The sequence below is a fragment of the Micropterus salmoides genome, unplaced genomic scaffold (genome assembly GCF_014851395.1).
Source record: "Micropterus salmoides isolate LMB-PRFRI ecotype aquatic unplaced genomic scaffold, ASM1485139v1 Ms_hic_scaffold_16, whole genome shotgun sequence".
NCBI classification, from domain to species: domain Eukaryota; kingdom Metazoa; phylum Chordata; class Actinopteri; order Centrarchiformes; family Centrarchidae; genus Micropterus; species Micropterus salmoides.
This window is the reverse complement of record NW_024040707.1, coordinates 11735436-11762603: the sequence shown is the minus strand read 5'-3', so window position 1 is coordinate 11762603 and position 27168 is coordinate 11735436. Positions and strand designations below refer to the sequence as shown.

The 27168-nt window shown below is 41.5% G+C and overlaps 1 protein-coding gene across 2 annotated transcripts; it reads left to right on the top strand.

The window, feature by feature from the left end:
* The first annotated feature begins 1579 nt into the window (after positions 1 to 1579).
* Positions 1580 to 26307, top strand: col2a1a (collagen, type II, alpha 1a). 2 transcript variants are annotated; one of them, XM_038722124.1, is made up of 54 exons: positions 1580 to 1920; positions 3822 to 4028; positions 5233 to 5249; positions 5405 to 5437; positions 6230 to 6262; positions 6459 to 6512; positions 6981 to 7073; positions 7738 to 7815; positions 8271 to 8315; positions 8469 to 8522; positions 8874 to 8927; positions 9319 to 9372; positions 9487 to 9540; positions 9670 to 9723; positions 9840 to 9884; positions 10037 to 10090; positions 10185 to 10229; positions 10345 to 10398; positions 10851 to 10949; positions 11073 to 11117; positions 11238 to 11336; positions 11436 to 11489; positions 11604 to 11711; positions 11818 to 11871; positions 12046 to 12144; positions 12325 to 12378; positions 12958 to 13056; positions 13307 to 13360; positions 13462 to 13515; positions 13640 to 13693; positions 13878 to 13931; positions 14383 to 14427; positions 14692 to 14790; positions 15587 to 15694; positions 15844 to 15897; positions 16049 to 16102; positions 16263 to 16316; positions 17103 to 17156; positions 17253 to 17360; positions 17505 to 17558; positions 19066 to 19119; positions 19211 to 19372; positions 19573 to 19680; positions 19947 to 20054; positions 20190 to 20243; positions 20367 to 20474; positions 20588 to 20641; positions 20772 to 20879; positions 20977 to 21030; positions 21638 to 21745; positions 21856 to 22144; positions 23731 to 23918; positions 24038 to 24271; positions 24378 to 26307. In XM_038722124.1, the coding sequence occupies exons 1-54, from the start codon at positions 1827 to 1829 to the stop codon at positions 24522 to 24524; spliced, it is 4455 nt and encodes a 1484-aa protein (XP_038578052.1). In that variant the 5' UTR covers positions 1580 to 1826; the 3' UTR covers positions 24525 to 26307. The 2 variants fall into 2 exon arrangements, with proteins under 2 accessions (XP_038578052.1, XP_038578053.1); XM_038722125.1 differs by lacking the exon at positions 3822 to 4028 and having other exon boundaries at positions 1583 to 1920.
* The last annotated feature ends 861 nt before the right edge of the window (positions 26308 to 27168 follow it).

The following is a 27168-nucleotide window of genomic DNA, read 5'->3' as shown; positions in this document are numbered from 1 at the left end:
TGAAATAATTAAAACCTGATCTGAGCTATGATGATCAGACCAAAGCAAGAAAGGCCTGTGGGTTTCAGCGATCTAATTTGAGCTGATGTTGCATCTGTTTTCTACCAACTTCGGCTTTAAGCTTAATTCCAGTAAACCTGAACAGATCATAGACCTGATAGACGAGAGCTAAGATGGTAGGTTAAAATCTATCTTTTCTGTACATGGAATGATGGGGAGGTGGGGGTGGGGGTGGGGGAGGCTCTCTAAAAGGTTGTGACCCTGGAATTACTGTGCCTCTCCTCATGACAAAGACCCCTTTTCAAGCTCACTCACCCTGGCTATCTAGAGAAAGGTACATGATATAGATCACACAGACGTTTCATCTCTTTTCTGGCTCAGCTTCACAATAGCTAAATCTGGCATATATGTGCTATTTCATCAGGAATGTTGTTATGAAGATAAATAAATCTTTCTACAGACCTACTGCATAATTAGACTGCCCGCGCAAATAACATGCACATAACATGCACATAACATGCACATAACATTTAACTGCTGAATGCAGAAAATATAGTTTATCTCAAGGCAAATTTTATTTTATTTGAGTCACAGAAGGAGTGTTGTTTTAACTGGATTTCGCAACCTCTTGTCAATGGTCTTTGTCCAAACAGACAAAGCTCTCAGAAAGTTTGACTGTAATGTGTACACGACATGACTGCACTGTTGATTGGTCAGTTCAACACTATAAGGTTGTCCAAGGTCCTGCAGATTAATCCATAATCCAAGAGACTAGACCGTAACAAACAACCCCGCTGACGCAGCATTGAGTTCCCATAACCTGAGAGTTGAACTGCAAGTGGCACCTCATTATTCCACAAAAATTGCCATTTATTTTTAATAGTCACTGGACAGTCAGGTCAAATTTAAAAGCCACAATAGTAATTTAATTAACAGGTTATGGAGAGGACTTTCAGCTCAGTTACGCAATACAGCAATTAGAAAACTATGTTTAATCACACAGTTCACAGGTTTACAGAGTGAAAAACAGACTAGTATGTCATTTTTAATTTAAGGTTTGTGATCAGAGTTTTTCTTATACTTCAGACGTAGGACTGGAAAGATCAGGTTAAGGTCATATTTAAGATTTTTTAAGTATTATGTCCTACAACATAGTTGAGCACATTCAACGAAGACAATACTATAGTTTGTAATCAGATTCTAGATGGTCAAGCAGTAAAACATAATTTACTATAATTAATAAATTATTAATATTACTTTTATTAACACCGAGAATGGCCCTGACATTCATCGGCCACTTCTTCAACCATTTTTTCAGTCAGCTTTGAGATTTTTTAATTCACTGACATGATGGCATGTGGTCGAGTCAGCGCTTGACCTGTGCTCTGCTGCTTGTAGCTCCCTTTTTAATGTGAAAGTGAAGGTGCATCTCTTGGCCAGGTCAGGCCAAGCAGGTCAAGGGAGGAAGGAGGGCTGAAGTTAAAAAAAAAAATCCCTGGGAGAGTAGATGCTGCTGGATTGAGGGGAGGGAGAATAGGTTCGGGTTTCAGCCTTGACAGGGGGTCTGGGGGAAGGACTGGTATTTTGGAATATACGAAGATCCATACAAGGCACAGTGGACATAAAACCGTGGTGCTTGCCCTGACGCGGTGGGTGCAGAGTGCCAGCTGGGGCCCCGCGTTGGATTCCACTTAGATTTTGGAGGGTTTGACTGCATGGTGCCATAAGTCTCTGGGAAAAAACACTTAACACACCACCGACTGAAAGCCTGGTCTCGTCCGTCCCTTCACTTCTCACCCAAGCTCCTGCATGTCTAATATTTAGACATGTTCAGCTTTGTGGACTCAAGGACTGTTCTGCTACTTGTAGCATCCCAAGTTGTTTTACTATCCATCGTCAGATGTCAGGAAGAGGACGACCGTAAGTTACACAGCTTTTCTTGACTTTTTTCTTTTTACTTGCAAAAAAGTGGATTTTTACTCAGTGCTGACTTTTTGTTGCCTTCACAATCTTCTCTGCCTGATGTTAAAGAAGAATAGTGGAAAACAAAGCCAGTGGTGTGATATCAAATGAGCACAAAGAGCACAATTCCGTTAGGCTGGGATGCAACTTTTGTTTTGCCATGGCCCGTTACTTTGCATGCTATTTACAATGATTTAGTTGTTTCGTGATTGTTTGTGATGATATGAGTGCACAATGTAAAGCCTAGTCTTTCCAAGGAAGCCAGTCCATTTCTTTCAGTAGGATAGGTGAGGCTGTCAAGGCACATCTGTGTGGGATGGAGGACCAGGTGAACAAGTGTCCTTTTGTCCTCACCTGGGTCCTGCAGCTCAGCCTTTCCTGCTGTATTTTCTCATGTTGCAGTGCTAATTTTCTGCAGCAAATGTGCTGTGATTTCTTTTCTACCATTATGTAGCAGAAACGCTTGATTGTAGATTGTCAGACAAATCAGGATTCTGTTGAAAATGTGTCTTCAGCAAATTAAATGTAAGTTAAATTGTTTAAGGACTTTTTATGGAATTATGTAAATCTCATCCACAGGATTTAGCTGGAGAGATTCAAGGTTTTCTTGATGTGAAGTGACAGTGCTTGACCCTAGACTAGCAGGCTCAAAGGGTAGCAGGAAGGGAGTAGAGCAGAGGACAGGGTGCACAGCAGGGAGTCAGCAGATGATGGACATAGAGTTGTATTTATAGCAAGTTGGACTTTACTTTACTGCTTCACATTCCCTGCTTCAAATTCACTCTCACTTATAGAATAAATCATCTTTTAGCATTACATGCACCCATAAAGTCTAATAAAAATGGCTGCAGAGTAGAAAGTTTCAGTAGCAAGTAGCCAAACTCATTCCTGATCAGGAACTAAACAGCCTTGTAACAACAAATATGCTCAAAAGAAGATAAACAACAGCAGTAAATGGGCCCAGCCCTATGCAATGTACATTAAACAAATCACCCATTCTTAATTCCCCAAAGTGTTTACCCTGGCGCTTGACACAGCTATGGGACCCAGATAGAGACATTTAGAAGGACCCCGTGTTTACTTAAGGCAGCAGCTTGTCAATTGGGCACAGTATCCCTGTAAGAGAGGTTCATTCATACGTGCAGGAGAGCAGGCCTGCAGGTTAAATATACTCAGCCAGTGATGTGAAATACCTCAAGCAGGGCTTCAAACACAACTGTGAACTGTGGCTTTTGTTGACATTACACTTTATGCTGCTGTAAAATTCTCCATATGAAAACTTGGAGCATTTTCTTGCCTGCTTCACTATAGTGTTGTATTTAAAGCCACAGCTACTGATTTATGATTTATGATTTTAGTGTATTTTTTGGTCAAACCAGCACCTGTTCGTCAGCATCAAAGGAACAAGGCCACTTAACTCCACATTCATTAACATCATGCAATCACACTCATAGAGACTCATAAGTCACGTGTTATGGTGTTTTTTTTAATGTCACTTTTTGTATACTTTGAAACACTTTATAGTGTTCATAACTTTTATTTGATCCGTAGGTTAACTTTCATTTTCCTCCTTCTTCCTTTTACATCCTCTCCTCCCCCTCATTCACTAATCACTCCTCCTCTATACCCCAATACTGCAATTGCTCCTCCTTGCCATGCCCCTTGACCCCCTTTCATCCTCTTATTCCCACTTTCCTCACATAAACTGACTTTATTAAAAAAAACATCCACTATACCAACTATATATAACACTATTTAAACTCCAATAACTTTCCCCTGTCTAATTCTCTGTTGAACCAACCTCTGTCTTCTCATTGCTCTTATTCCACCTGCCACGCGCCCCCTGCTGGCCCCCACAGAGGAGGCAGGTGGCTGCATCCAGGACGGCCAGCAGTATAATGATAAGGATGTGTGGAAGCCCGAGCCGTGTCGCATCTGTGTGTGCGACACCGGAGCGGTTCTGTGTGATGAGATAATCTGCGAGGAGATCAAAGAGTGTGCCAACCCTATCATCCCATCTGGAGAGTGCTGTCCCATCTGCCCTGCTGATGCCAGTGCCCCCATTGGTTGTAATTTATTTATTCACATACCCATAAATAAATTACTCTTCTAGCTTGCATTTATCTCACCCTGGCTAACACGTTTGAATGGGGAACTGCCTCAGGATCCAAATATTCTGCCTGATCAGGGCCGCTGTAGTCACTGATTATAGTCTCTAAAGGGTCTTTTGGCAGCTCTAAAACATTATTTTACTCAATCAGCGCCTGATGTTTCCCATTCCAAAGTGGCCCTCTACATGCTTGGTTTGGATGGAGACCAGATAAACAAGATTATCAGTATGGTCTCATTCCCAATGAAAGTCTATTCATTGTGAATCGGATGGATCCTGAGATTTGTTGTCTGGTTCTCACCTAAACCAGTAGAGATGCTTCTGCTTGTTTTAACTCATGACAAAGATGAAACCTAAGTTTATACTGAGCCTTAACTCAATGAGGTCTTGGTGGTCTTCTACAAAATGAAGGTGTCTCCAGAGAAGGACCAAAGAAGAACATGTGAAATGTTCAAAGCCTTGTAGAAAGCCAAGGTGTTTTCAGAGACCTCCTGGTATCTGACAATTACAACGATTTGACTGAAAGAAATATCAATCTATTAAAGAGAGAATAAGTACAGATGTGTTTTTATATTTAAAAAAGAGGATTTTCATCAAATTCACAACTTACATTTTAATTTATTAGCTGACATCTGAGTTCCTTCTTAGTAATGGATCACCCAGGCCATCAGATATAGATTACATTTAATATCACTTAACATAAATTCATTCTCACATATTTGGTATAAACAATCTTTCATAACAATATAAAATATACAACTTTGAAAAAACAAAATGCTATCTGGCACTGGCTGCCATGTTTTTCGATGCCCACTGGACACCAGCTACTACTGTGGCTGTTACAGCTTGCTTACATTGTACTTACGTTCAGTTTGTTTTAATGATTGGATTTAAATATTTCATTCTCATCTCCTGGTCAGTGCTTGCTTCTGCTTCATCCTTCTTGGAATTACATCTCACCATTTATATAATCTGGATGGGTTCTCTGCCTTTGGGTTTGGTGAATGGTATTTGATCACTGTAGCTTCATTAGATTTCCTTGCAGGTCTCCTTTCCAAAGAGTCACAGACTAGAATTCAAATCAATCCAGTGTTTGATATGTTTACCACTTTTAATGTTTTGTTCTCTACCCCCCCACCCCCTTTCATCTGCAACATCAGAGACGATTGGCGCTAAGGTGAGGCAGTGGGTTGTGGGAAAATACTTTTATCCATTCACTCAACAAGCAACAATATGAAAACCTCAAAAAATAACTTTTCTTCTGTAGAATTAAGAAGTTTGTTTCTCAGCGTTGAAGGCCACTGACATCACTTCTTTTTTTTCCCCGATCAGGGCCAGAAAGGTGAACCAGGAGATATTGCAGATGTAAGTGTAAATCCTCTGCAGTTCATCATACTGAAGTAATGCCTGAAATAACTGACACTCTATTGCTTTACAAAAAATGTCCACTCCAAACCTTTTTGCCTGTGTTGTTTGCTTTTATTTGGAAGTAATAATTTCAGAAGTTTGTTTTCTTTTCTTTTTTGTGACCTTTAATTTCTAATGTCCAGCACTCTCACCATTCATGGCCCTAATAATCTCCTGCACATTACACATATTAGATCTTTACTTTGTTGAATTTGACATTTCTCTTTTCTCTTTTTTCACTTCTGAGAGTTATCCTCAAGCCCTGAAAAAGCACCCAATGTTTTGTTCATTTTTGAATTTGTTAATTATCCCACATTTCTTGAGCCAAACATTTTTGATCGTTAGAGGGAAATTATACGCTGATAAGAGGCTAACACAATATCCAACAATCCCTCATTAAACTTTGTATTACATGAGGAAAAACCCTGCATTCCTTGAACATAATGAACCCAATCAAATCCTCTTAGATCCTCTCAGCAAATTTGCTGCAAGTGCACATGTCAGGTGAACAAAGTCAAAGCCAAACCAGAGGTTAAGAGGAGGTGATGTTTTTAGCAAAACTTGTCCTGTCAAATGAAATCCACATCAGATTGTGTTTTTAGCTTGATGTCTGCCTCCTACGAAGTTGGAATGTTCTTTTCTAATTTTAGCTGTTCAGAAACTGGTACAACTGGAAAGACTGGTCTTGTAATAAAGAGTCTTTTTTTATTTATGAAACCTGACAAAAGCTTTCTTTTCACCTTTGTGCAGGTTGTAGGACCAAAAGGACCACCAGGCCCTATGGTAAATATTATACAGTTTTATTAATTTTATTGAGGTATTAAAAAATACAGGAAAATAATTATATTATATTCATTCTACACTTAACTGAGTTGTTTGATGAGGTTGTTTATTGCTGCAAAATAGTGTGATTCTTGTTCTGAATGGGCAGTTTTAACAATCCAGGGAATTGTTAGACAAATGTCTTTTGTTTTTGTAGGGCCCCCCAGGTGAGCAAGGACCACGCGGAGAAACTGGCGCCAAGGGTGATAAGGTAAGAGACAACAAACTGTGTCCAGAAAGTACCCCTCTACCAATCTACTGCAAGATATTCTCATATTAATCTCATAATGTGACTTCACTATCTGCCACCAAATACTGAGTCAAACAACAGCAGTTCTGATCATTATCATAATTGAATTGAGAAAGTTCTGTATAGTTTGAGATTACAGTGTTATTACTGCTCAAGTGTAGGAACATCCAAATCTTATCATTGTGCAAGAGATGTTTGACTTCTTGTCGAATGTTTTGTTGTAAAAGGTATTTGATAAAATAAACAACAAACCAGTGTAACCAGTAATAATCTGAGAAAACAATGTGGATTATCACCAAAACTGACTGATAAAGAAAGTCCTGTCCTGCAACTCTGTGAAATAAAGTTATAATTTCTGACCTGAAACCTTCTTTAGTATTCCTGATGACGGGTGACTTACAGAAAATAACCCTCTCTCTTTTTCCCTAGGGAAATATCGGACCTCGAGGAAGAGATGGTGAGCCTGGCATCCCTGGAAACCCTGGACCCCCTGGCCCACCTGGACCACCAGGGCTCGGAGGGGTGAGTCTAAGAGCACTTCTGTAACACACAGCATAAACAACAATTATCCAAATCCTCCTTTTCTTCCTCAGATTTAGATCCCAACGCCACAGTTTTACTCACATATCACACGACGTTACAATATTTGGATAAACAAGATGAAAGAGGTATTAATATTTAGAGATGACTTAATGGTAAATTCTTGATATAAATCACAAGCATTAGTAGTGTTTTTACCATCTCTAAATCCTGTGTTTGCTCTATCTGCAAAACACAGGGTGGACTCTAACGATGAATCAACATTTGTGCTTTAAAACTTCACTTTCACTACATACATGGAAAAACCCCAAAATTATTCACTTTTTCTTCAAAGAAGAAAGATGTACGCATATGAAGGCACACTACAGACTTACTGTCCCAAATAGACTGCAGTAATCTTGTACAGTATGCTTTGACAGAAATATGAAGGGTGAAAATGGTGCTATACTTTAGCTGGGAGCAGGTGCAGGAACATTTTGTTTTAACGTTTTCTTTCATGGTGACTGAACTTCCATTTAAGTCAGTAATTCAGTTGATGTTGTTTACTTGTTGCTGTGTGTGTAATGACCCACTTAGCTCAGGCAGCTCGAGCAGGATGAACTACATAAACTGACTCTCAATTTCTGTCTCTTTTGTGTTTTTACAGAACTTTGCTGCTCAGATGGCTGGAGGTTTCGATGAGAAGGCTGGAGGCGCTCAGATGGGTGTGATGCAAGGACCAATGGTGAGTAGTACTGTGTGCAGTGAGTGCATCTTACGGGGAGAGTGTATGTTTTTGGCACGTAAACAGTTAATCTCTCACAATTACGAAACCTTATTTATGGCATTTAGCTTGTGTCCCAGTTGCTGCTGAAGATAAGATGTAAAAAATAGACTGTATGTCATGTTCATGGAGATGACTGCAATGGTGCCACCTTGTGGCTCAGTAGTTTCACTCCAAAATAGAAAATGATTTTGCAAAGCTTTGGTAGGAGTGTGAGGGTATAGCAAGTTTAAACCCCAGAGATAAGTGTTTTTTTACATCTTCTGAGCCCAGAAAGGAGTTTTACAATTTTTCATCAGTCTCAATAGCTTTGGATGTTGAACATTTTAAAAGCTACCTGTTTGGTTAATTTGTCACACTGTGTAGTAAAGAAATGATGCCGAGTTAACTTTCTGTGTCTTGTGTTTCTCCTATAGGGTCCTATGGGTCCTCGTGGTCCCCCCGGACCTAGTGGAGCTCCTGTAAGTACATTAATTACATCACTATATCATAATGTGATTGATCATTATAATCAAACAGCTAATGTAGAACTATATGGAGAAGCATTGTTGGCATACATTTGTAAAACCCTTTAAACCCTTTAAAACACTTTGCTTTGTCATTTACAACTACAGGGGCCACAGGGTTTCCAAGGTGCCCCTGGAGAGGCTGGAGAGCCTGGTCCAGCTGTAAGTATTAATACCTATCCCACGATGTATATATGTAACTATCGGACTGACTTCAGACTGTAGACTGTGGTCATATTTCTGTGATGTATAGTGTTTACAAACAGCACCTACCTCCACAGAAACAAATGCTGATTCTCAATAGTATCATAAGAATGTTTAAGTTCATCGCTGTTTGACATCTCCTCCACAGCGAAAATTAATGATATCATCACGAACATTTTGCACCATAGATACAAATTTAGTTCAATGGATGGACAGTATGAAGGCAGTGTTTGAATCGTGTGCACAAAAGTCTTTCTCATTGTCAATTAGATGACTGTGGTTAATGATTTATCTTTGATTTTTTAACAGGGAGCAATGGGACCTCGTGGACCACCTGGACCTTCTGGAAAACCTGGAAGCGATGTAAGTGTCAAGACTTCATATGAAACCCACAGCTCATTAAAACACAATCGCAAACCTACACTAAGCCAAGGTCAAAGGTCAAAGAAAACCAAACAGAGTAACAGAGGGAAGTTTTTCCTTATTGTCTCATTAAATTACAATGTAACTATTTCACATCATTGCCCCTTATTATTCCATCAGTGTCTTAATCCAACATTTTAACAGCTTTGTGTAAGCTCCCTACACTCTTAACCAGATGTACCACCAGAGGGCAGTGTCTTTCTTTTACTTCACAGAACAGAATGCATGCCTATCTTTCCAGTAGGGTACAGTAAAGTGCAGTGCAGCTACACTTAATCGAGCAGCTAATGAACTCTGCTTCAACATTACTCATTCCACCTCCTGTTTCTAGGGTGAGGCTGGCAAACCTGGAAAAGCTGGTGAGCGTGGACCTGCAGGGCCTCAGGTGGGAATTTGTTGATTATTTTCAAACTTATGTAGATAACACCACAAGTCAAAGTCAAGAGAATAAATCAGTATATATGTATATACACTATAATATTTTCTGTTTGTATATCAGGGAGCTCGTGGATTCCCTGGAACTCCTGGACTTCCTGGAATCAAAGGACACAGAGTGAGTGTTTCAACCTTCACTGCTAAACAGAAGAGCCAAACTGCTCAATAGTCACAGACTTGTAGCTGCTCATTCATTAAACCTGAAGACTGACTGAGTCCTGATGAGTCGTGTCATGTTTCTCTGTAGGGCCATTCTGGTCTGGATGGAGCAAAGGGAGAAACTGGAGCTGCAGGAGCCAAGGTAAGACAATAATTAAAAAAAAAAAGGTATCCAGATTTTCAGTGTTTAGCAATTCTTTTTTTTAATACTGTTTTCTGCTTACTTCTGTTAATTTTTCGGATCTCTCTTCCAATCAGGGAGAGTCTGGTGCTGCCGGAGAGAATGGTGCCCCTGGTCCCATGGTGAGTCCCCAGTGCTTTATCTGGTCTGCCATATTATGACATAAAATACTAACAGAGTGGGATGCTAGAGAAATAACTAATAGCTTTATTAATTCAAGCTATATGTTCCATAATGATCAAGATAAAGTGACCAATTGTATCTGCTCTCTTAGGGCCCGCGTGGTCTGCCTGGTGAGAGGGGACGTCCTGGAGCTGCTGGAGCTGCAGTGAGTAACAAATCTGCTGTTTGTTACACAGTTAATATTATTGTCTCTTCATTATGGTGCACACAACTGTCTATCCTGTCTTTTTACTCTTCAGGGTGCCCGTGGAAATGATGGCTTGCCCGGTCCTGCCGGCCCACCTGTATGTATCATAGTTCCCACTTTGCATCCAATTGATCTAATTGATTTTTCTTTTATAATGTTATTGCCTGAAACATGAATCTAACCTAACCTGTAGATTACTGTTCTGTCTACAGGGGCCTGTTGGTCCTGCTGGAGCTCCCGGTTTCCCCGGATCTCCAGGATCCAAGGTTTGTACAGATTACATTATAATAACTTGGTAGCAGTTTTCTGTAGCAGACCTTGTGTAGTAAAATAAAAGCAATAAAAGCCTGGTGAGTCACTTGACGCATTTGTGGTTAGATGCATCTTCAGTTTCAACTTTATCACTCACATCTTCCTAAAGAATTTTCATTCAGTTGATGATAATTTATTATCTGGTCTGGTTACCTGAAATAAACCCCATAAACTCCTATATGCCTGGTTCTTGTAGTAATATTCAGTTGACTACAAGAACTCAGACAGATTATTTTCCTTACATATATATAGGAACATATAAGAAAGGACAGAACAGGTGTAAAACACACCATTATCTTCAGCTGTGCTATATGGAGGTACAAATGTTGGATTCACAGGAAAATGAAATGCAGAACACATTACTTCCTTCCTAACTGTTAATGATGAATTTATTTTGTCCTGCCAGGGAGAAGCTGGTCCTACTGGAGCCCGTGGAGGTGAAGGACCACAGGGACCCCGTGGAGAGGCTGGTACTCCAGGATCTCCTGGACCCGCCGGAGCATCGGTTAGTTTGTCATCACTCATCCTGAGATTTACACATACAACAGTACCATTCTTACAATGGGTAAGTTATTTATTTATTGTCGACATAATGTGATGCAACGGTTCTTCTTCTCTTCCGGATTAGGGTAACCCCGGTACTGATGGTATTCCAGGAGCTAAAGGATCTGCTGTAAGTCCATTCTCTGTCATTCATGGTTTAAAAGTCCCCCATTACCTTTTGTTCCTTTTATTATTCACAATATTACTGTTTTACTTTATTTTGTTATTTTGTTGTCTTTCCTCCTTGAAGGGTGCTTCTGGTATTGCTGGTGCTCCTGGATTCCCCGGCCCCCGTGGCCCACCTGGACCACAGGGAGCTACAGGACCTCTTGGGCCAAAGGGACAGTCTGTAAGTCACTTGGGAATAATAAAACTCTGTGAAACCTCAAGACTTGTTTGTGTTATGATTATTTATTAATATGGCTTTCTTCCTTCTTGCCATGTTTAGGGAGACCCTGGTCTTCCTGGATTCAAAGGTGAAGCTGGACCCAAGGGAGAACTTGTGAGTGGCTCATGTTATACTTGATTTTAGTGATTTTTGACCATATATGCCATAACCACTGTGGAATCTTTTTTGACTACACTAAAGATTTACTTACATATTTGATTTCTCCAGGGCCCTGTTGGTCCCCAAGGTGCCCCTGGTCCATCTGGTGAAGAAGGAAAGAGAGGTGCCAGAGGAGAGCCTGGAGCTGCTGGACCACTCGGACCTCCAGGAGAGAGAGTGAGTAATCAGGATGTGCAATAACATTGGGAAAAAGTGAGATTGTGAATGACTTTATTACTTGCCATTTTATGCACAATACAAATTTGTTTCTGATTCTTTCCAGGGAGCTCCTGGTAACCGTGGTTTCCCAGGTCAGGATGGTCTTGCTGGTGCTAAGGTGGGTCCTGTGTAAAATGGCGCTTCTTTAACAGTCAGATCTGATTTCAGCTCACCGACACCATGAACATATTGATGTAATCTGAGCACTGTAGCACAAAAAAGTTGTGCTACAGGTGCCATATACCTACCAGATTGGTATTTAACTAGCCTCCTCTTGTCTTGTCTTCTTCAGGGTGCCCCTGGTGACCGTGGTGTTCCTGGTGCTGCTGGGCCTAAAGGTGCTACTGGAGACCCTGGACGCACAGGAGAGTCTGGCCTCCCCGGAGCTAGAGTGAGTCCTGCATCTTCACTCATTACCAGTTTAGAAACAGACAATGTTGCTCACATATCCCCTTCTTAGTCTCAAACCAGATGTTTGGTGTAGTTATTTTGATGTGATTGATTATATTAGATTTTGTTTGAGATTCGTGCCACTTCCTGATGATCTCTACAATTTGTGTGCCTTTCAAAGGGTCTTACTGGTCGTCCTGGAGATGCTGGTCCTCAAGGCAAAGTTGGACCCTCTGTGAGTACAATATTAATCCATAGGAATTGCTTCCTGTCATGCTTATGAAAAGTTGCAAGTATTTTAGTTCTTCTTCCTACTAGTAGTTGTGTTTGATTTATTATGATATGCTGGCATCACAATTTAACAGCAACATGCACAAAAAAGTGAGAATGCAGTTTCTACATTTACTTTCATGATTAGAAACTTTGACATGAATAAATGGAGCAGCTGACCCATTCAAAGTGGCTTCCCAGAGGAATCTTTAACTTAAAAACAGCACTTTAAAATATGAGAAACATACTGCTTTCAACCACAGTAAATATCAACCACAACCCTAAATTCACCACATCTTCTAAAATGAAAACCTTGTATTGAATAAACTATTCATTGTAGTGTCTCTCATTGTAGCTCCATGTCGTCCACATAGTTGAGAACAGTTTACACACTCTAAAGACAGGTATTCAGACTTGAGAAGCCCTTTTTTGTGCATTCTAGTATATTAATCTTAATGTAAAGCTTAGCATCACAATGAGCACACACAAGTTTCAATACCAAAGTTAATATCTGTTTATGATTTTTACCTTGTGCCTTTGACAGGGTGCCCCTGGCGAGGACGGTCGCCCCGGCCCACCTGGCCCTCAGGGAGCCCGTGGACAGCCAGGAGTGATGGGATTCCCTGGACCAAAGGGAGCCAATGTGAGTTTTTATAAGAGTAGAGTAGGAACACCACGGGTATCTTTACTATTACACACATGTTCATACAGGATAATGAAAACCTGATGATATGTAGTCTACAAACAACCATGTCTATATAGGACAAATCAGTAAAGCAGCATTTTAGTAGCCAAATATCACTACTAGTACTACTACTACAGTCAGTTACCTTGCATCACTGCCAGCTAAAAACACTTTCTAAGGATCATTTACTGTGATTTCTTTTCAACAGGGTGAATCTGGAAAGCCAGGAGAGAAGGGTCTTGTGGGTCGTCCTGGTCTGAGAGTGAGTACATTTTCTCCATCAATACTTAACTTCTTTCAAATTCCACAAATAAATTCACAATTCACATCACGTCTATAATTTAAATACTCCTCTCTGAACAGGGTCTGCCTGGTAAAGATGGTGAGACTGGTGCTTCTGGACCTTCAGGCCCTGCTGTAAGTATTTCAGTGTAATTACACTGTTGTGAGACACAGTATGTCTTACACTCTGTTGACAGTTTACATCATTTTCACTTGCTCTTTGTCCTTGACTGATCACCTGTGTTTGGGTCTATCATAGGGACCTGCTGGAGAGAGAGGAGAGCAAGGACAGCCTGGACCTTCTGGTTTCCAGGTGAGAAATTAAATTAAATACAATGTTGATTCTCCCAAAGCTTGAATATTATATATAATTGTCATTACCAATGAGTTCAAAGTTTTTACATTATAAAGTATTGTAAAGACAATCACACCAGTGAAATGACCTGGTCTATATTTACGGAGATCATATAATTAATTGCTTTGCTTTTGTTGGACAGGGTCTGCCTGGACCATCTGGCCCCCCAGGAGAGGCTGGAAAACCTGGAGATCAGGTGTGTGTTTTCCTGTTGCTTGGGATTTGTTGCATCTGTAGGTCTCTCGTTGTTGACAAACTCTTCAAACCTTCTAGACTCATACATTACTTGACAGCAATACTCACTGCCATAGCAGCAAGAAGAAGCCACGTGAATAGCTCAGTGCTAATGCTAAATGTTAACCCTTTATCCTTAGTCAAACAAAAAGCTGAAAATACTATTAATTTTGTTAAAGTCATAAAGACATCTCTGCAGTAGTTATATAAAAGCCTCATTCCTTACTGCAGAATGTTTTTTTAGCCCAGATAAATGACTTTCATTACATTGCAGCATGAAGTTATGTTTAGTTGTAAGATTAATTGTCTTGGCCTTTCATACTAGGACTAACAACGAAAGCTCAACAGACATTTTGGATGTGTCTAATTATTTCAAAAACAGGAATAAAACGGTATCTTTTCTCTCTGTGCAGGGTGTTTCTGGAGAGGCCGGAGCTCCTGGTGCTGTTGGACCTAGAGTGAGTTTCCATGTCAAAGCTTAATGTCTTCATTTCCAATGCTTTCATAACAAATAACAAGTAATATACTTTACACACAGACAATTATGACATTTATGTGTTGCTGTCTCATATTAATCGTATGGCTAACTTACATTGTGCCACAATTGTATCATCTTGGTACCACACATGACCAAGCACTCTCTCTTCCTCACATCACATAACTGAGAAATTTCTTCCTATTCCCATTTCTCCTATTCATTATGTGTCTTCGTCTCCTAACAGGGTGAACGTGGTTTCCCTGGTGAGAGAGGTGGTGCTGGACCTCAGGGTCTCCAGGGACCTCGTGGACTTCCTGGAACACCTGGAAGTGATGGACCCAAGGTCAGTGGATGACTTTGACATAGATTTTGTATTTAGATTCAAGCTGCCTTCCTTACAGGTCGATGTGTATCATCTTTAGCAGGCTATACAACAGCAGCTCCCCGACAGGTGTTTTAATTATTAACCAGGTCCAATGTGCAGCTTAAAAGAACTTGCACAAAAATCAGAGTCGACCAGTTGAATGATTTTCTTTGGATTCTTTGGCTGACTGACTTCCTGGAGTCTCTGCTGGTTGCCTGGAAGTAAGTTACTGTGCCCAGACAAGAAATAGTCCGACATAACCCGCTGTGTTTTACAAATTAATCAAATGATGAAATTAAACTTGAAGTGCTGTTAGAGGTGCTGGTAGGCACCTTTGGACACAGTCAGGCTAGCTGTTTCCCCCTGTTTCCAGTCATTGTGCTAAGCTAAGCTAGCTAAGCTGGCTGTAGCTTCATATTTACTATACAGACTTAAGAATGGCATCGATCTTCTCATCTAATTCTTGGCAAGAGAACATTTAAGCATATCTCACCAAATGTCGAACCATTGCTTGAAATTAATTAAGAAGAAGTAAGGAAGATCTTTCTGGTCTATTCATTCCTTGGTGGACATGTTGAACATGAACCTGCAGCTTTAGTCAACATCTCATTTTCCTAGAAATAACAACCCATTTTGGATGATTAATTAAACTTTCTTAGTATAATCAGAAACGTTTTGCATTGCCAGTAAAAGGAGGACCAGCATGTCCACACACGGGTTCATTTAGTTCATAGGAAGAATTTGACTGGCAAGTTGTCTCCTAAATCTAATTCAGGGAGCCATTGGACCGGCTGGTGCTGTTGGATCCCAGGGACCCCCCGGTCTGCAGGGTATGCCCGGAGAGAGAGGAGCTGGTGGCATCCCAGGACCCAAGGGAGACAGAGTGAGTAACACATTCTTTTAGAAATTGTCAATATGGACCTTATTTTGAATATTATGGCTTATTTTTTGAGTGTTATTGTAATTAAATAAAGCCAGAGGCCTTGTCATTCCATGTATGATTAACATGCAGCCTTCCTCTTTGTCCAACAGGGTGATAACGGACAGAAAGGACCTGAAGGAGCTCCTGGAAAGGATGGTGCTAGAGTGAGTTCAAAATAAATCCTTTGCCTCTCTCTTTTTTTTCTGTCTATGTAAAGCTTTTTGACTGTCAAAAAAACATTTGATCACACCCTAACTGTAACTATAACTTGTTTCCTGCTCTTCTATCTTCAACCATGCTCTTTTCTTCTTTCAGGGTCTGACTGGTCCCATTGGTCCTCCTGGCCCATCAGGACCCAACGGAGCCAAGGTGAGAACAACAGTGTTCCCCTTTTGATTGTTAAAGGGAAGCGTTGATTCTGAATGAATAGGGGCTTAATTCAATTACAATTAACTGTTGTGTGTATTAACATTAATATAGTAGGTTTGTTATTGTGGTTGGTTCGACTGACTGGTTTTATTCTATCCAGGGAGAGACTGGACCCACTGGCCCTACTGGTGTTTCTGGTGCTCGTGGTGCTCCTGTAAGTCCCTCTTTTTGTCATGTATACATTGTACACCAAAGTTGATAAGCTGGTATGTGTCTGGGACTGATCAAGGACTTGAAATAATGAAGTGTTTATTTTAATGAAATGAGCATGCATATTTTCTTAGTGTTAATCCATTTTGTGCTGTGTCAAAAATCCCACTCGCTATGATTACAATCTAAACAAGCTCTAACTTAGTGTGATGCCAAAATGTTCCCTGTATGTCTGTAGAAACACTGATGTAAAAAGCATCATGTGTTTGGTCTTATCTAATCATGTCATTAATAGCAATACAATAACATAATAGGTGGATTTGCACAGTGTAGAGAGAGCCATTGCTAGTAAGTATTAAACTCAAATTGGACAAGGCTGTGACCTTGCTTCCCCTTAAAACATGTTTCCACTCATAATTAAAAACTCACTTACATAGCAGCAGGAAAGTTGCGGATTGGTTGGCTTGTCTGTGATCCAATCCTCCAAGGTTGTCTGCAACTTGTACTGCAGCAAGAGACATGGTTAGAAATATACAGGGTGTGATTACTTATCTATTTTTCATGTTATGCTTGCTAAGTTTCTCCTTTTACCAAGAATGCCATATACTGGGGAAGAGATCGAGGGGTTTTGTACATATTTAGGAGTGTGTTTTTTTCTCCTCAATGAACAAAAACCAAACATTGGGTAGGAGAAGAATTTTGAATTCAAACTGAATACTAATATTGAAATTACAAATGGTATTGATATCGCAGCCGAAGCTGAGAGTCAGTCTCTTCTGTCCTCTTGCAGGGTGACCGTGGTGAGGTTGGTCCCCCTGGGCCTGCTGGCTTTGCTGGACCTCCTGTAAGTAAAGTTCAACTGAAATAATCAAAATAATGTATTTTTATTCACCATTTGTCGACATTCTGCCAATATTACTGCGTTGTTTAAAATGTCCAGGGTGCAGATGGTCAGCCAGGTGCCAAGGGAGAGCTTGGTGAGACTGGACAGAAGGGAGAAGGAGGTTCCCCTGGACCTCAGGGACCATCAGGAGCTCCTGGACCTGTGGTGGGTACTAGACCTCAAAATATCAAAACAAAGTCCATGAATCAGATCTATATCTATCTTAGGTTATATTTCTGGATCTTTACAGTGCTTTAAAGTCACTCTAGTGTAATATCAACATGAGTAATTGTTCTTCCTCTTTTTCAGGGACCTACTGGTGTATCAGGACCAAAAGGAGCACGAGGTGCTCAGGGAGCTCCTGTAAGTAACTTCAGTTGTGAACAATCCATCACACAATATTTCTGCTGAATGCAGATACAGACACATTTCGATTCATATACAGTACACGTCAGAGTTCTGGACCTTGGTTTATTTTTTCATTAATTCAATTGTTAATTTAGTGACTGATTTAAGAGTGCAACAACGGTCCCAAAACTCAACAACACTTCACTTAAGCAAGATATTGATTAATTGATAAATTGATCGAAAGATTAATCTGCAAATATATATAACCCATTAGTCATTTCGGGGTTTTTTTGTCTTATATGATAGTAAAACAATATTTTTTGGGTATTGGACTGTTGGGGGTGGCGTGCTGGCCCAGAATAGCACTGTGGCCTCACAGCAAGAAGGTCCTGGGTTCACCTTGGTCGTCCCCAGGCCTTTCTGTGTGGAGTTTGCATGTTCTCCCTGTGTCTGCGTGGGTTCTCTCCGGGTGCTCCAGCTTCCCCTCACCATCCAAAGAGATGCAGTTTGACAGGTTAATTGGTGACTCTAAATTACCCTTAGATGTGAGTGTGAGAGTCTATGGTTGTTTGTCTCTGTGTGTCAGTCCTGTGATGAACTATCGACCTGTCCAAGGTGTACCTCACCTTTCACCCAAAGTTCGCTGGGATTGGCTCCAGCGCCCCCACGGCTATAGATAATGGGTGGACAAAACGAGGCACATAATATCCAGGGAGCTAAGTTGGATATAATACAGTAGTCAAGTTGTTAGGCAAGTTAATCATGTCGACATATATGTTTAATAAAATCTACTTTAATGATACAGGGTTGCCCCTGACAAACACATCAAGTAAAGTATGGCTGAATGACCTGATTCAAGTCAAGTGTCATTTATTTGTATGACTGAATATCAAATACTTTACAGTGGGTCATTGGCTTTACATGCAATCAGCTGCAACTGTTTCTAACTCATCCTAAGCTCTCAAATAAGATAATGGATCTAGCCTATATTGGCAGCATAACAGACCTTTTTTCTCCACAGATATTTTACATTCTCATAGAAACACAGGTATTACTAATAACATTAAAAATGGCTCCAATGCAATGACATTGTGACAGTGAGCCAGCATGCACGATAACAGGAGCCTGAGACCAAAGCAGCTAAATGGAATTCAGGCGTTATTCATTTTCATTGTACATCCATGCTTTTCCTACTGTGACACGTCAAGATGTGTTCAGTTTAAAAAGCCTTTAAGAGTCAGAGATATTCTTTTAAATTGTTCAGTATCTTAATTCTGTGCTTTCAGTAAGGCAAAACGTTTATTTTTATTTACTTTGGCGTGTTCACATACAGGGACAAGAGAAGTTAGCCTTAGATCACACCACTGTGAACTGAGATGCATCACTTACTTGCTGAATACGTCCTGGTAATCTCAAAACATCCTAATACACCTTAGTTATTGATGATAGAGAGATAAGTATATCACGCAGGTCATGACGTTGGGAATGTTTATGTTTACTGAACTATTTGTCTCTTTGGCAGGGTGCAACTGGTTTCCCTGGTGCTGCTGGCAGAGTAGGATCTCCTGGTCCTAATGTGAGTGTCTCACAAGTCAATCTAAAATGATTGGTGTAAATGTGTGTATCTCTGCTCTTACCTACTGAAATTCTCTCTCTTTCCGTCACAGGGTAACCCCGGCCCTGTTGGCCCTTCTGGCCCTGCTGGCAAAGATGGACCAAAGGGTGCTCGTGGTGATGCTGGACCCCCAGGAAGACAGGGAGACACTGGGCTTCGTGGACCTCCTGGCCAACAAGGAGAGAAGGGAGAGGCTGGAGAGGATGGACCACCTGTGAGTTTGATTTTGCACCTCACAAGAACCCATAAGTACCTGTCACTGGAGTCGTGCTTTGAGACAGCCAGTCACCTGATATTTCAGCCTAGTTGTCACAAATAAACTGAATATGACATGAGAAAATGTTCCGTGAACTTAGGATTTAGTCGGGTACAGCTAAAAAAGACCACTCAGTCTTCTCTTTCCCGACTCTATAGGGTGCTGATGGGCCTTCAGGTCCTCAGGGTCTGGCTGGATCTCGTGGTATTGTTGGTTTGCCTGGTCAGCGTGGAGAGAGAGGCTTCCCTGGTCTCCCTGGACCTTCTGTAAGTGCTTTCATCATTTTTTTCCTAGCTTCCATGTAAGCTGTTTTGATCAAATCTGAATGACGTCTGGACACGCCTCAACATTTTTACAAATTCACAATGATTATGTCGGATAGGCCTTCATCTTTCTGTGTCTTAGATTTGCATTAATCGTACTTATCCTTGAATGTGGCATGATCCTTAACGGCGATTCTGCTGCTTAGTTGAAAGTCAGTGTCAAAAGAGCTATTGAAATGTAATAATGATATTATCGCCTTTGTATTTAGGGAGAACCTGGTAAACAAGGAGCTTCTGGTTCCTCTGGGGACCGTGGACCTCCTGGACCTGTGGGACCCCCTGGACTTACTGGACCTGCTGGAGAGCCTGGAAGAGAGGTCCGAACTACACAATAATAACAACAGCAACAAAATGTTTCAAAACATTAGGACATCGGTTGTGTATCACTTTTATGTATGGGGAAATCAAAAGGATACCATATCATCATCAAAAAATATGTTTCTGTATCTCAGGGTACCCCTGGATCAGATGGACCTCCTGGTAGAGATGGAGCTGTTGGAGTCAAGGTGAGAGACTTCAGTCTCACATAGAAACTAGTCCACCAAATCACACACTCTGCTAGTCTACTAGATCAGCTAGTTTGCAGAAACTGTCCTTATCCTGAGTCATCACCTTGTGTCCTCCTGTAGGGAGAGCGAGGTAACACCGGTCCAATTGGTGCCCCTGGAGCTCCTGGTGCCCCTGGTGCCCCCGGACCTGTCGGACCGCTCGGCAAGCAGGGAGACAGAGGAGAGAGTGTAAGTAACACAGCACACTGTAGGGACCACAGGCAGGGGAACGGTGTTGGGCATTGATTCATATTTTTGATGTTAACACGATGAAGCACCCACACTGTTGTTTCCTTCTTTAGGGTGCTCAAGGACCTGCAGGACCTGCTGGATCTGCTGGCGCTAGAGGAATGGCTGTGAGTATAATCATCTCTAACTGTAACAATATCTTTATCAGTTCTTGTAGATTTTACTTTGATTCAGGTAATTAAATGCACTACACAAATGCAGCCATGTGTTTTAATACATGTTAAATCTTTACTCCAGGGACCCCAAGGACCACGTGGAGACAAGGGTGAGGCTGGTGAGACTGGAGAGAGGGGACAGAAGGGTCACCGTGGCTTCACTGGTCTGCAGGGTCTTCCTGGACCTCCTGTAAGTAATCCAAATCCAATAGTTTATCCCTGCAGTACAATTTTTACATCATCCGTCTGTTCTACCATCTAATCTGTTATTGCCCTTGTCCTGACAGGGTCCCGCTGGAGATGCTGGAGCCGCCGGACCTGCAGGACCAACCGGAGCTAAGGTGAGAAAACTGAGCAAAAGCAAAGAGCGAAAGAGAAGAAAAACTCTAATTTCATCCTGCAGCTTTAAACACCCAAAATATGTGATGGTAATGAAGGGCACAGGTTAGTCTTTTTGTAATTCTCCAATCACCTGACAAAGATGGGGACAGGAAAGGCCACGTTCTTTAATTACCCACCGCTGTGATAAGATGGGCAGCTGAGGCATTTTGTAATTACTCTCTGCGAGGAAAAGAGGCAGACAGACAGGGGGGACCATGATTTGTGAAACCACTCCTGCTGAGATTGGAAATGGACTTCAATATCTATTCTAGATTAGCTAAGCACTGTGCCTGATAAGGGAAATGAAGGGAAATGTCACCATACAAATAATCTTCATGCATAAGAAGGCAAAGGGTCTGGAGGTGATTGGGGTAATAGAGAGGAACGGCAGCCGCATTTGAATTGCTTTATCTCATTTTTTTCCTTATCCAGACTGCAGATAGAACAGATATAAAAAATATAGTTCTACACTTTGAATAGAAAGCACAAGTTCAGTAAATAAAGTTATGTTTCATAGTTACATAGACATGTTAGCATCCACTGGCTTAACACTCACTGTTTCTGTAGGGACCAGCTGGACCAGCTGGACCTGCTGGCAAAGATGGATCAAACGGTCAGCCCGGCCCCATTGGACCCCCCGGACCACGTGGACGCTCTGGAGAAAGCGGTCCTGCTGTACGTAACCTGTCCAGCAGTACAATACATATTGGTCTCTTTCAGCGCTGTCTTGCTACACCCGATTGTACATGCCCACTGATGCATTTCCTGCCTTCGCCCTCCTTCAGGGTCCTCCTGGTAATGCCGGACCCCCTGGCCCTCCTGGTCCTCCTGGCCCTGGCATCGACATGTCTGCCTTCGCTGGTCTGGGTCAGACTGAGAAGTCCACTGATCCTCTCAGGTACATGCGGGCTGATGAGGCCTCCAGCTCCCTGAGGCAGCACGACGTGGAGGTTGACTCTACACTCAAGTCCCTTAATAGCCAGATTGAGAACCTGCTCAACCCTGACGGCTCCCAGAAGAACCCTGCTCGCACCTGCAGAGACCTGAAACTGTGCCACCCTGAGTGGAAGAGCGGTAAGGGAAAAAAATGATAAAGAAAGGAAAGACAGTCTGCTGATGTGTTTTTGTCTTTGCTAATTATTTACACTTCTATTTGAGGTATTTATTTCTACGTGAACATTTCTCTTATTACGCTGAAAAAGAGCTACCTCTAATCTCACTTTTTCTGACCATTGGCCTGGAAAAAAAACGTTTTCAACCAGCTTAGCAGGCAGCTAACTGCTCACAGAAAATGTAACTATTCTTAGTCCGGATTTAGCCCCCATCATAGCACTGAGACTTTGGCCACATACAGACTGTGCTTGACTGACATTTCCCTCAGTACATAGACTTCAGCAAACTCCCAGCATCAATCCACCCGACTCCAAGGTCTAATCAGCCACTGAAAACTAACTAGGAGACCTGTTTGGGTGGATGGGTGTTCATATATACTTCTGGGTCCTGGTGGTGCATTTTACTGAATATGAAAATAATTCAACCCTTACCTGTACCTGAAAGCCAGGAGCTGTCTCTGCTGTAACTTTGTCTATAAAAAATATGGCTTCATTCATATCATATGACAGAAAAATAGCATTTGGTGCTACCAGTCATGCTGGTTATGCTGTGGCCATCATTATCATGGTGTTGTGGATTCACTGATATAGTATGTTCTGAACAGTGACTATTTTAGACATTTAGAACAAGGGTTGGCCATCCATGTTGGGAGGGTCAAAACACCAAGGAGACACAAAATGTGTGTTACTAAAATAAATAATTACATGTGAAAAGTGATTATTGACATACAACAAATGATAGGAGGAAAACAATCTATATTATAGGCTCATATAAATCAAACTTGTCCAATTATGAAAATATTACTCAAGGTAACAACAAATACTTAATACTATAAAGAGAAGGATAAATCAAATCAAAATACTGTAGACCCTGTAAGTCATGTTTTATATGGCAGTACACAAAATGCTGCTTTCACTTTCAGATCACAGAGGCAGCTGCAGCTTTACTAATGGTGAACTGGATATTCTGATTTATCTTGTTCACTGATACTGGACTGTGAGAGGGAGACAGACAGACACTGTACTTTAATGTGCTATATTTATACCCTTTCCCCCCCTTTATTGATTGGTTGTGTAAAAGTTCGTGAAGGCAGTTTTTCTGGAGGTCCTAATTTACATGTTGGACCACACGAAATAAAAGCTTGAGCCTACCCAAAACTAGCCTGACCAGCGGTGAGATGTCACAATTGGGTCGATTTGGTTTATAGAAGACTCTAGCAAAGCAACGCAGTACATAAAATAAGCACAGCAGATACGTCACCGGACCACCGTGTTTAACAATACATCTTTAAACGTTGCAGTGAAAATTATAACAGAAACAAACAAATTTGCAGATTTTACACATCTCAAGCACAAGGATCAATGGCCAGTTGACCCGGAAGAGACTGTTGTTAAGTAGCATTTCTTCAAAATACATGATTTGGTCTTTGGGTTTGAGCCATTCAACAGGCTCGCCATCTACTTCTAGAATAAAAACAGAAGTTACCAAAGCTGCATTTAGTTCATCAAGATTCACTCATTATTCACCCACTTTTCTCATCTCTCCAGGTGACTACTGGGTTGATCCCAACATTGGCAGCACAGCCGATGCCATGAAGGTCTTCTGTAACATGGAGACTGGAGAGACCTGCGTCTACCCAAGCATCGCCAAGGTACCACAGAAGAACTGGTGGACCAGCCAGAGCAAGGCCCACAAACACATCTGGTTCGGAGAGACCATGAATGGAGGATTCCACGTGAGTGCACTTTCACAATACACTGCTTGAGATCATTTCTTTTTCTATAAACTGATCTTAAAGAGACTTAACGTGAAAGCTGCTAATGAACCCCCCGTCCCATCTTCTGGTCGTTGCAGTTCAGCTACGCTCAGGACGGCCCTGCTGCCAGTGTCCAGCTGACTTTCTTGAGGCTTCTGTCCACTGAAGCATCCCAGAACCTCACGTACCACTGCAAGAACAGCGTTGCCTACATGGACCTGGCCACAGGCAACCTGAAGAAGGCTCTGCTGCTGCAGGGCTCCAACGATGTGGAGATCCGCGCAGAGGGCAACAGTCGCTTCACATACAGCGTGGTGGAGGATGGCTGCAAGGTGAGCTGAAAGACAGAGCCAGAAATAAATAATCTCTCTTAAGTTTTATATATGTGATTGTATCACAGGACTGCTGTTAATATGTTTCTTTATTCTCAACCAACAGAGCCATACAGGCCAGTGGGGCAAGACTGTCTTTGAGTACAAAACACAGAAAACCTCCCGTCTGCCAATCGTGGACATTGCCCCTATGGACATCGGAGGAGCGGATCAGGAGTTTGGCGTGGATGTAGGCGCAGTCTGCTTCTTGTAAAGTGGAATATCACAATGGCCCCCCAAAAAACACAGGAAATAAATAAACTCAACCATGAAACATTACACACACTTCCACAATAGAGAAGACTGGAAATTATTAAAAAAAAAGAAAATTGATACTTTTTCTCTCACAACGAAGTGCTCTCCAAGTTGTACTCCCTGGATGTTAGCACTGAAGGGCACCGGCAATATCTGTACATCACACCAGCATTCTCTGTCAACCTGCTTCCTGAGATCCAGTCATGTTTCCCATGGCCCACTGTTGACGGGAATGAGCCAGGAGGAAGAGGGACCAAGCGAACAAGTTATGGAGAACAGAAACATGACTTGATGTCACTTATTTATTGTCTAACCTGAATGGGCAGAGTTGAGGTAGGACTGGATGGGTTCACTTTGTAAGTAAGACAAGCCCCCTTTCCACTACAGAACAGCCGCACAACCTCTGTCCCAGTCCTACTCCACCTCCCTCCCCGTTTCCCTCCTGACACACAAATACAGCATTTTGAATCAGTGTAGACAAAAATACATATTCTCAGTAAGTAAAATCAAATCCAGGTGCTCCATGCCTGTCCATCATCAGCAGGAGCAAAACCTTTACTGTGTATTATAAATCCTTGGTTCTATTGTTGTAAAAGTCTGTGTCTATAAACAACCAGATGGTTTTCTATATATTTCCACATAATGTGTGTACATGTGTCTATATGCACACCAACACTTTTTGGAAAGTGAGGTTACATTTGGGATATATGTTTCAATGTCCCGTATCCCCTTGCCCATCAGAAGAAGGCCCAGTTCTCACCCAACAAAAATTAGTTTTTGAAAGAATTTGAGGGAAATTTGTTTTGCTTTTTTTCATTGTAGTCATCCAGATTGTTTAAAGCTACCTCACGCTGAAAAACAAAGTGAACATGTTGAGTTTAAATCTGAGCTGACCAAAAATTAGCTTTCAGGTGGATCTGGGGCTGAATAGCCATCTTTGCTTTGGGTTGCTCTCTCTTCAGAAGGTGCTATGAGTTCTGTAATCCCCCCTCCCCAACCCTAAATCCCACTAGCCTCACACCACACACTCACACTCCACCCTGGAGGAGGGGTGCAGTCGGGTTAAGATAGGGGAGACAGGGGCTACTTGGAGGCCTCCTCTGGAGTCCAGACCCCAAAGCTGAAAGCGGGACTCCAAGGACGGTTACTCAAAAACAACCTGGGTGGGTTGTATCTGTGTGTGTGTGAGGGCGTGTACATTTTTTGAATTAATTTTATTATGATCTTTTTTTTTTGTTTTTATTTTGTTACACTTCTAATTGATGTAAATTGGAAAATAAAAGGAAAACCGAATTAAGAATGATGTTGATTTTTAATTGAGTTTTGAATAAAAACAGAAATGGCGTGGGGGTGTATTTCTTCTTTCAACAGAACCATGTTGTTTCTGTGATACTTTCATTTCATGAGGTCAGTTACTCTTGGCAGTGAGTACATAGTCTGTGTGTGCGAGTGTGTGAAAGCTTAAGACAGTGATGCAAGTGTGTATTTTGATATGAGAGAATCTCATAACAAAACGAACAAAAGTACTGTATTCATTCTGCGGTTTCAGGGTGGGGCTGGGAGCAGTTGGCTCATGTTTGTCTGAACCATAGACTGTATAAATAAAGAACATTTTGTTGACTGGAATCAAGTATTTTGTAGAGTAATGGTGCATCTGAACAGCTGCATCACCACTTGTTTGTACTGTGGCCAGTTTCCTCTCCGGTCTGTCCTGAGTAATAAAAGCTTGACTTAAGCCTTCACAGTGACATATTCTTATTTAAAATAAAATGTGCCATTAGTGATCCAAACGTACAATTAAATTTAAGCAGGACTTTTAATTACAAAAGGCAGATAAAAACATGCCTGACCAAAAAGATGCTAGTTATTCTGTTAGTGATAACAATAAATCAAAGAGATCGGGAAAAAGTTGGGGAACTCCATTGATTTTACACATCAAAGTCTATTGAAGTTCTGCATGTTAAAACATTTTATGGGTGTTGTAAGAAGATAAATGGCCTCATGTGACATCACTCAAGTCAGTGTTGGTTGGGGTTGAAGGGTTTTAAAACAAAAGAAGTGGTCTTACCAGATGGCTGTGGCCTGCTCCTCATTTCTGCTCCAGCTGGCCACTACTAGCTCACACCAGCCTAACTAGTGAGTTGAGTTGCATTGTGGGCAATGTAGGCACTGTTTTGACAGTGGCTGGGGATTGCAGTGGCTGGAATTCAAGAACTTGCCCAAGGAAGAGGTGGCTATCCAACCCCCAACCCTTTGATCAGTAGACAACCCACTCTACCACCTGAGACAAAGAAAGCACTTTAGCATTAACTGATGACACAGTATGTGGGATGTCAGTTGCTAATCACACTATGGAAAGCCACTGCCCATCACTAAGATGCATGAAAATGTATTTGAAAACTTAGTGTTTTTCACAATGTTTGGAGCGGTTTCATCACCTACAATTTATCTTGTTTCCAGCTGTGAGTAGCTCCTCCATTTTCCTTCCTTTTTGTATGGCAGTGTTTCAACTTGCTTCTGTGGGTGCAATGTTGAACTGTGTTCACAGATAGCCGTTTTTGGAAGTGTTCCTCAGCCCATGCAGTGATGTCCACTACAGAATC

Coding starts and splice junctions, on each gene's coding strand:
- col2a1a (XM_038722124.1), top strand. CDS start 1,827: ATGTTCAGCTTTGTGGACTCAAGGACTGTTCTGCTACTTGTAGCATCC. Junction 7,816..8,270: donor GTGTGATGCAAGGACCAATG/GTGAGTAGTACT, acceptor TTTCTCCTATAG/GGTCCTATGGGTCCTCGTGG. Junction 13,516..13,639: donor CTGGACCTTCAGGCCCTGCT/GTAAGTATTTCA, acceptor GGTCTATCATAG/GGACCTGCTGGAGAGAGAGG.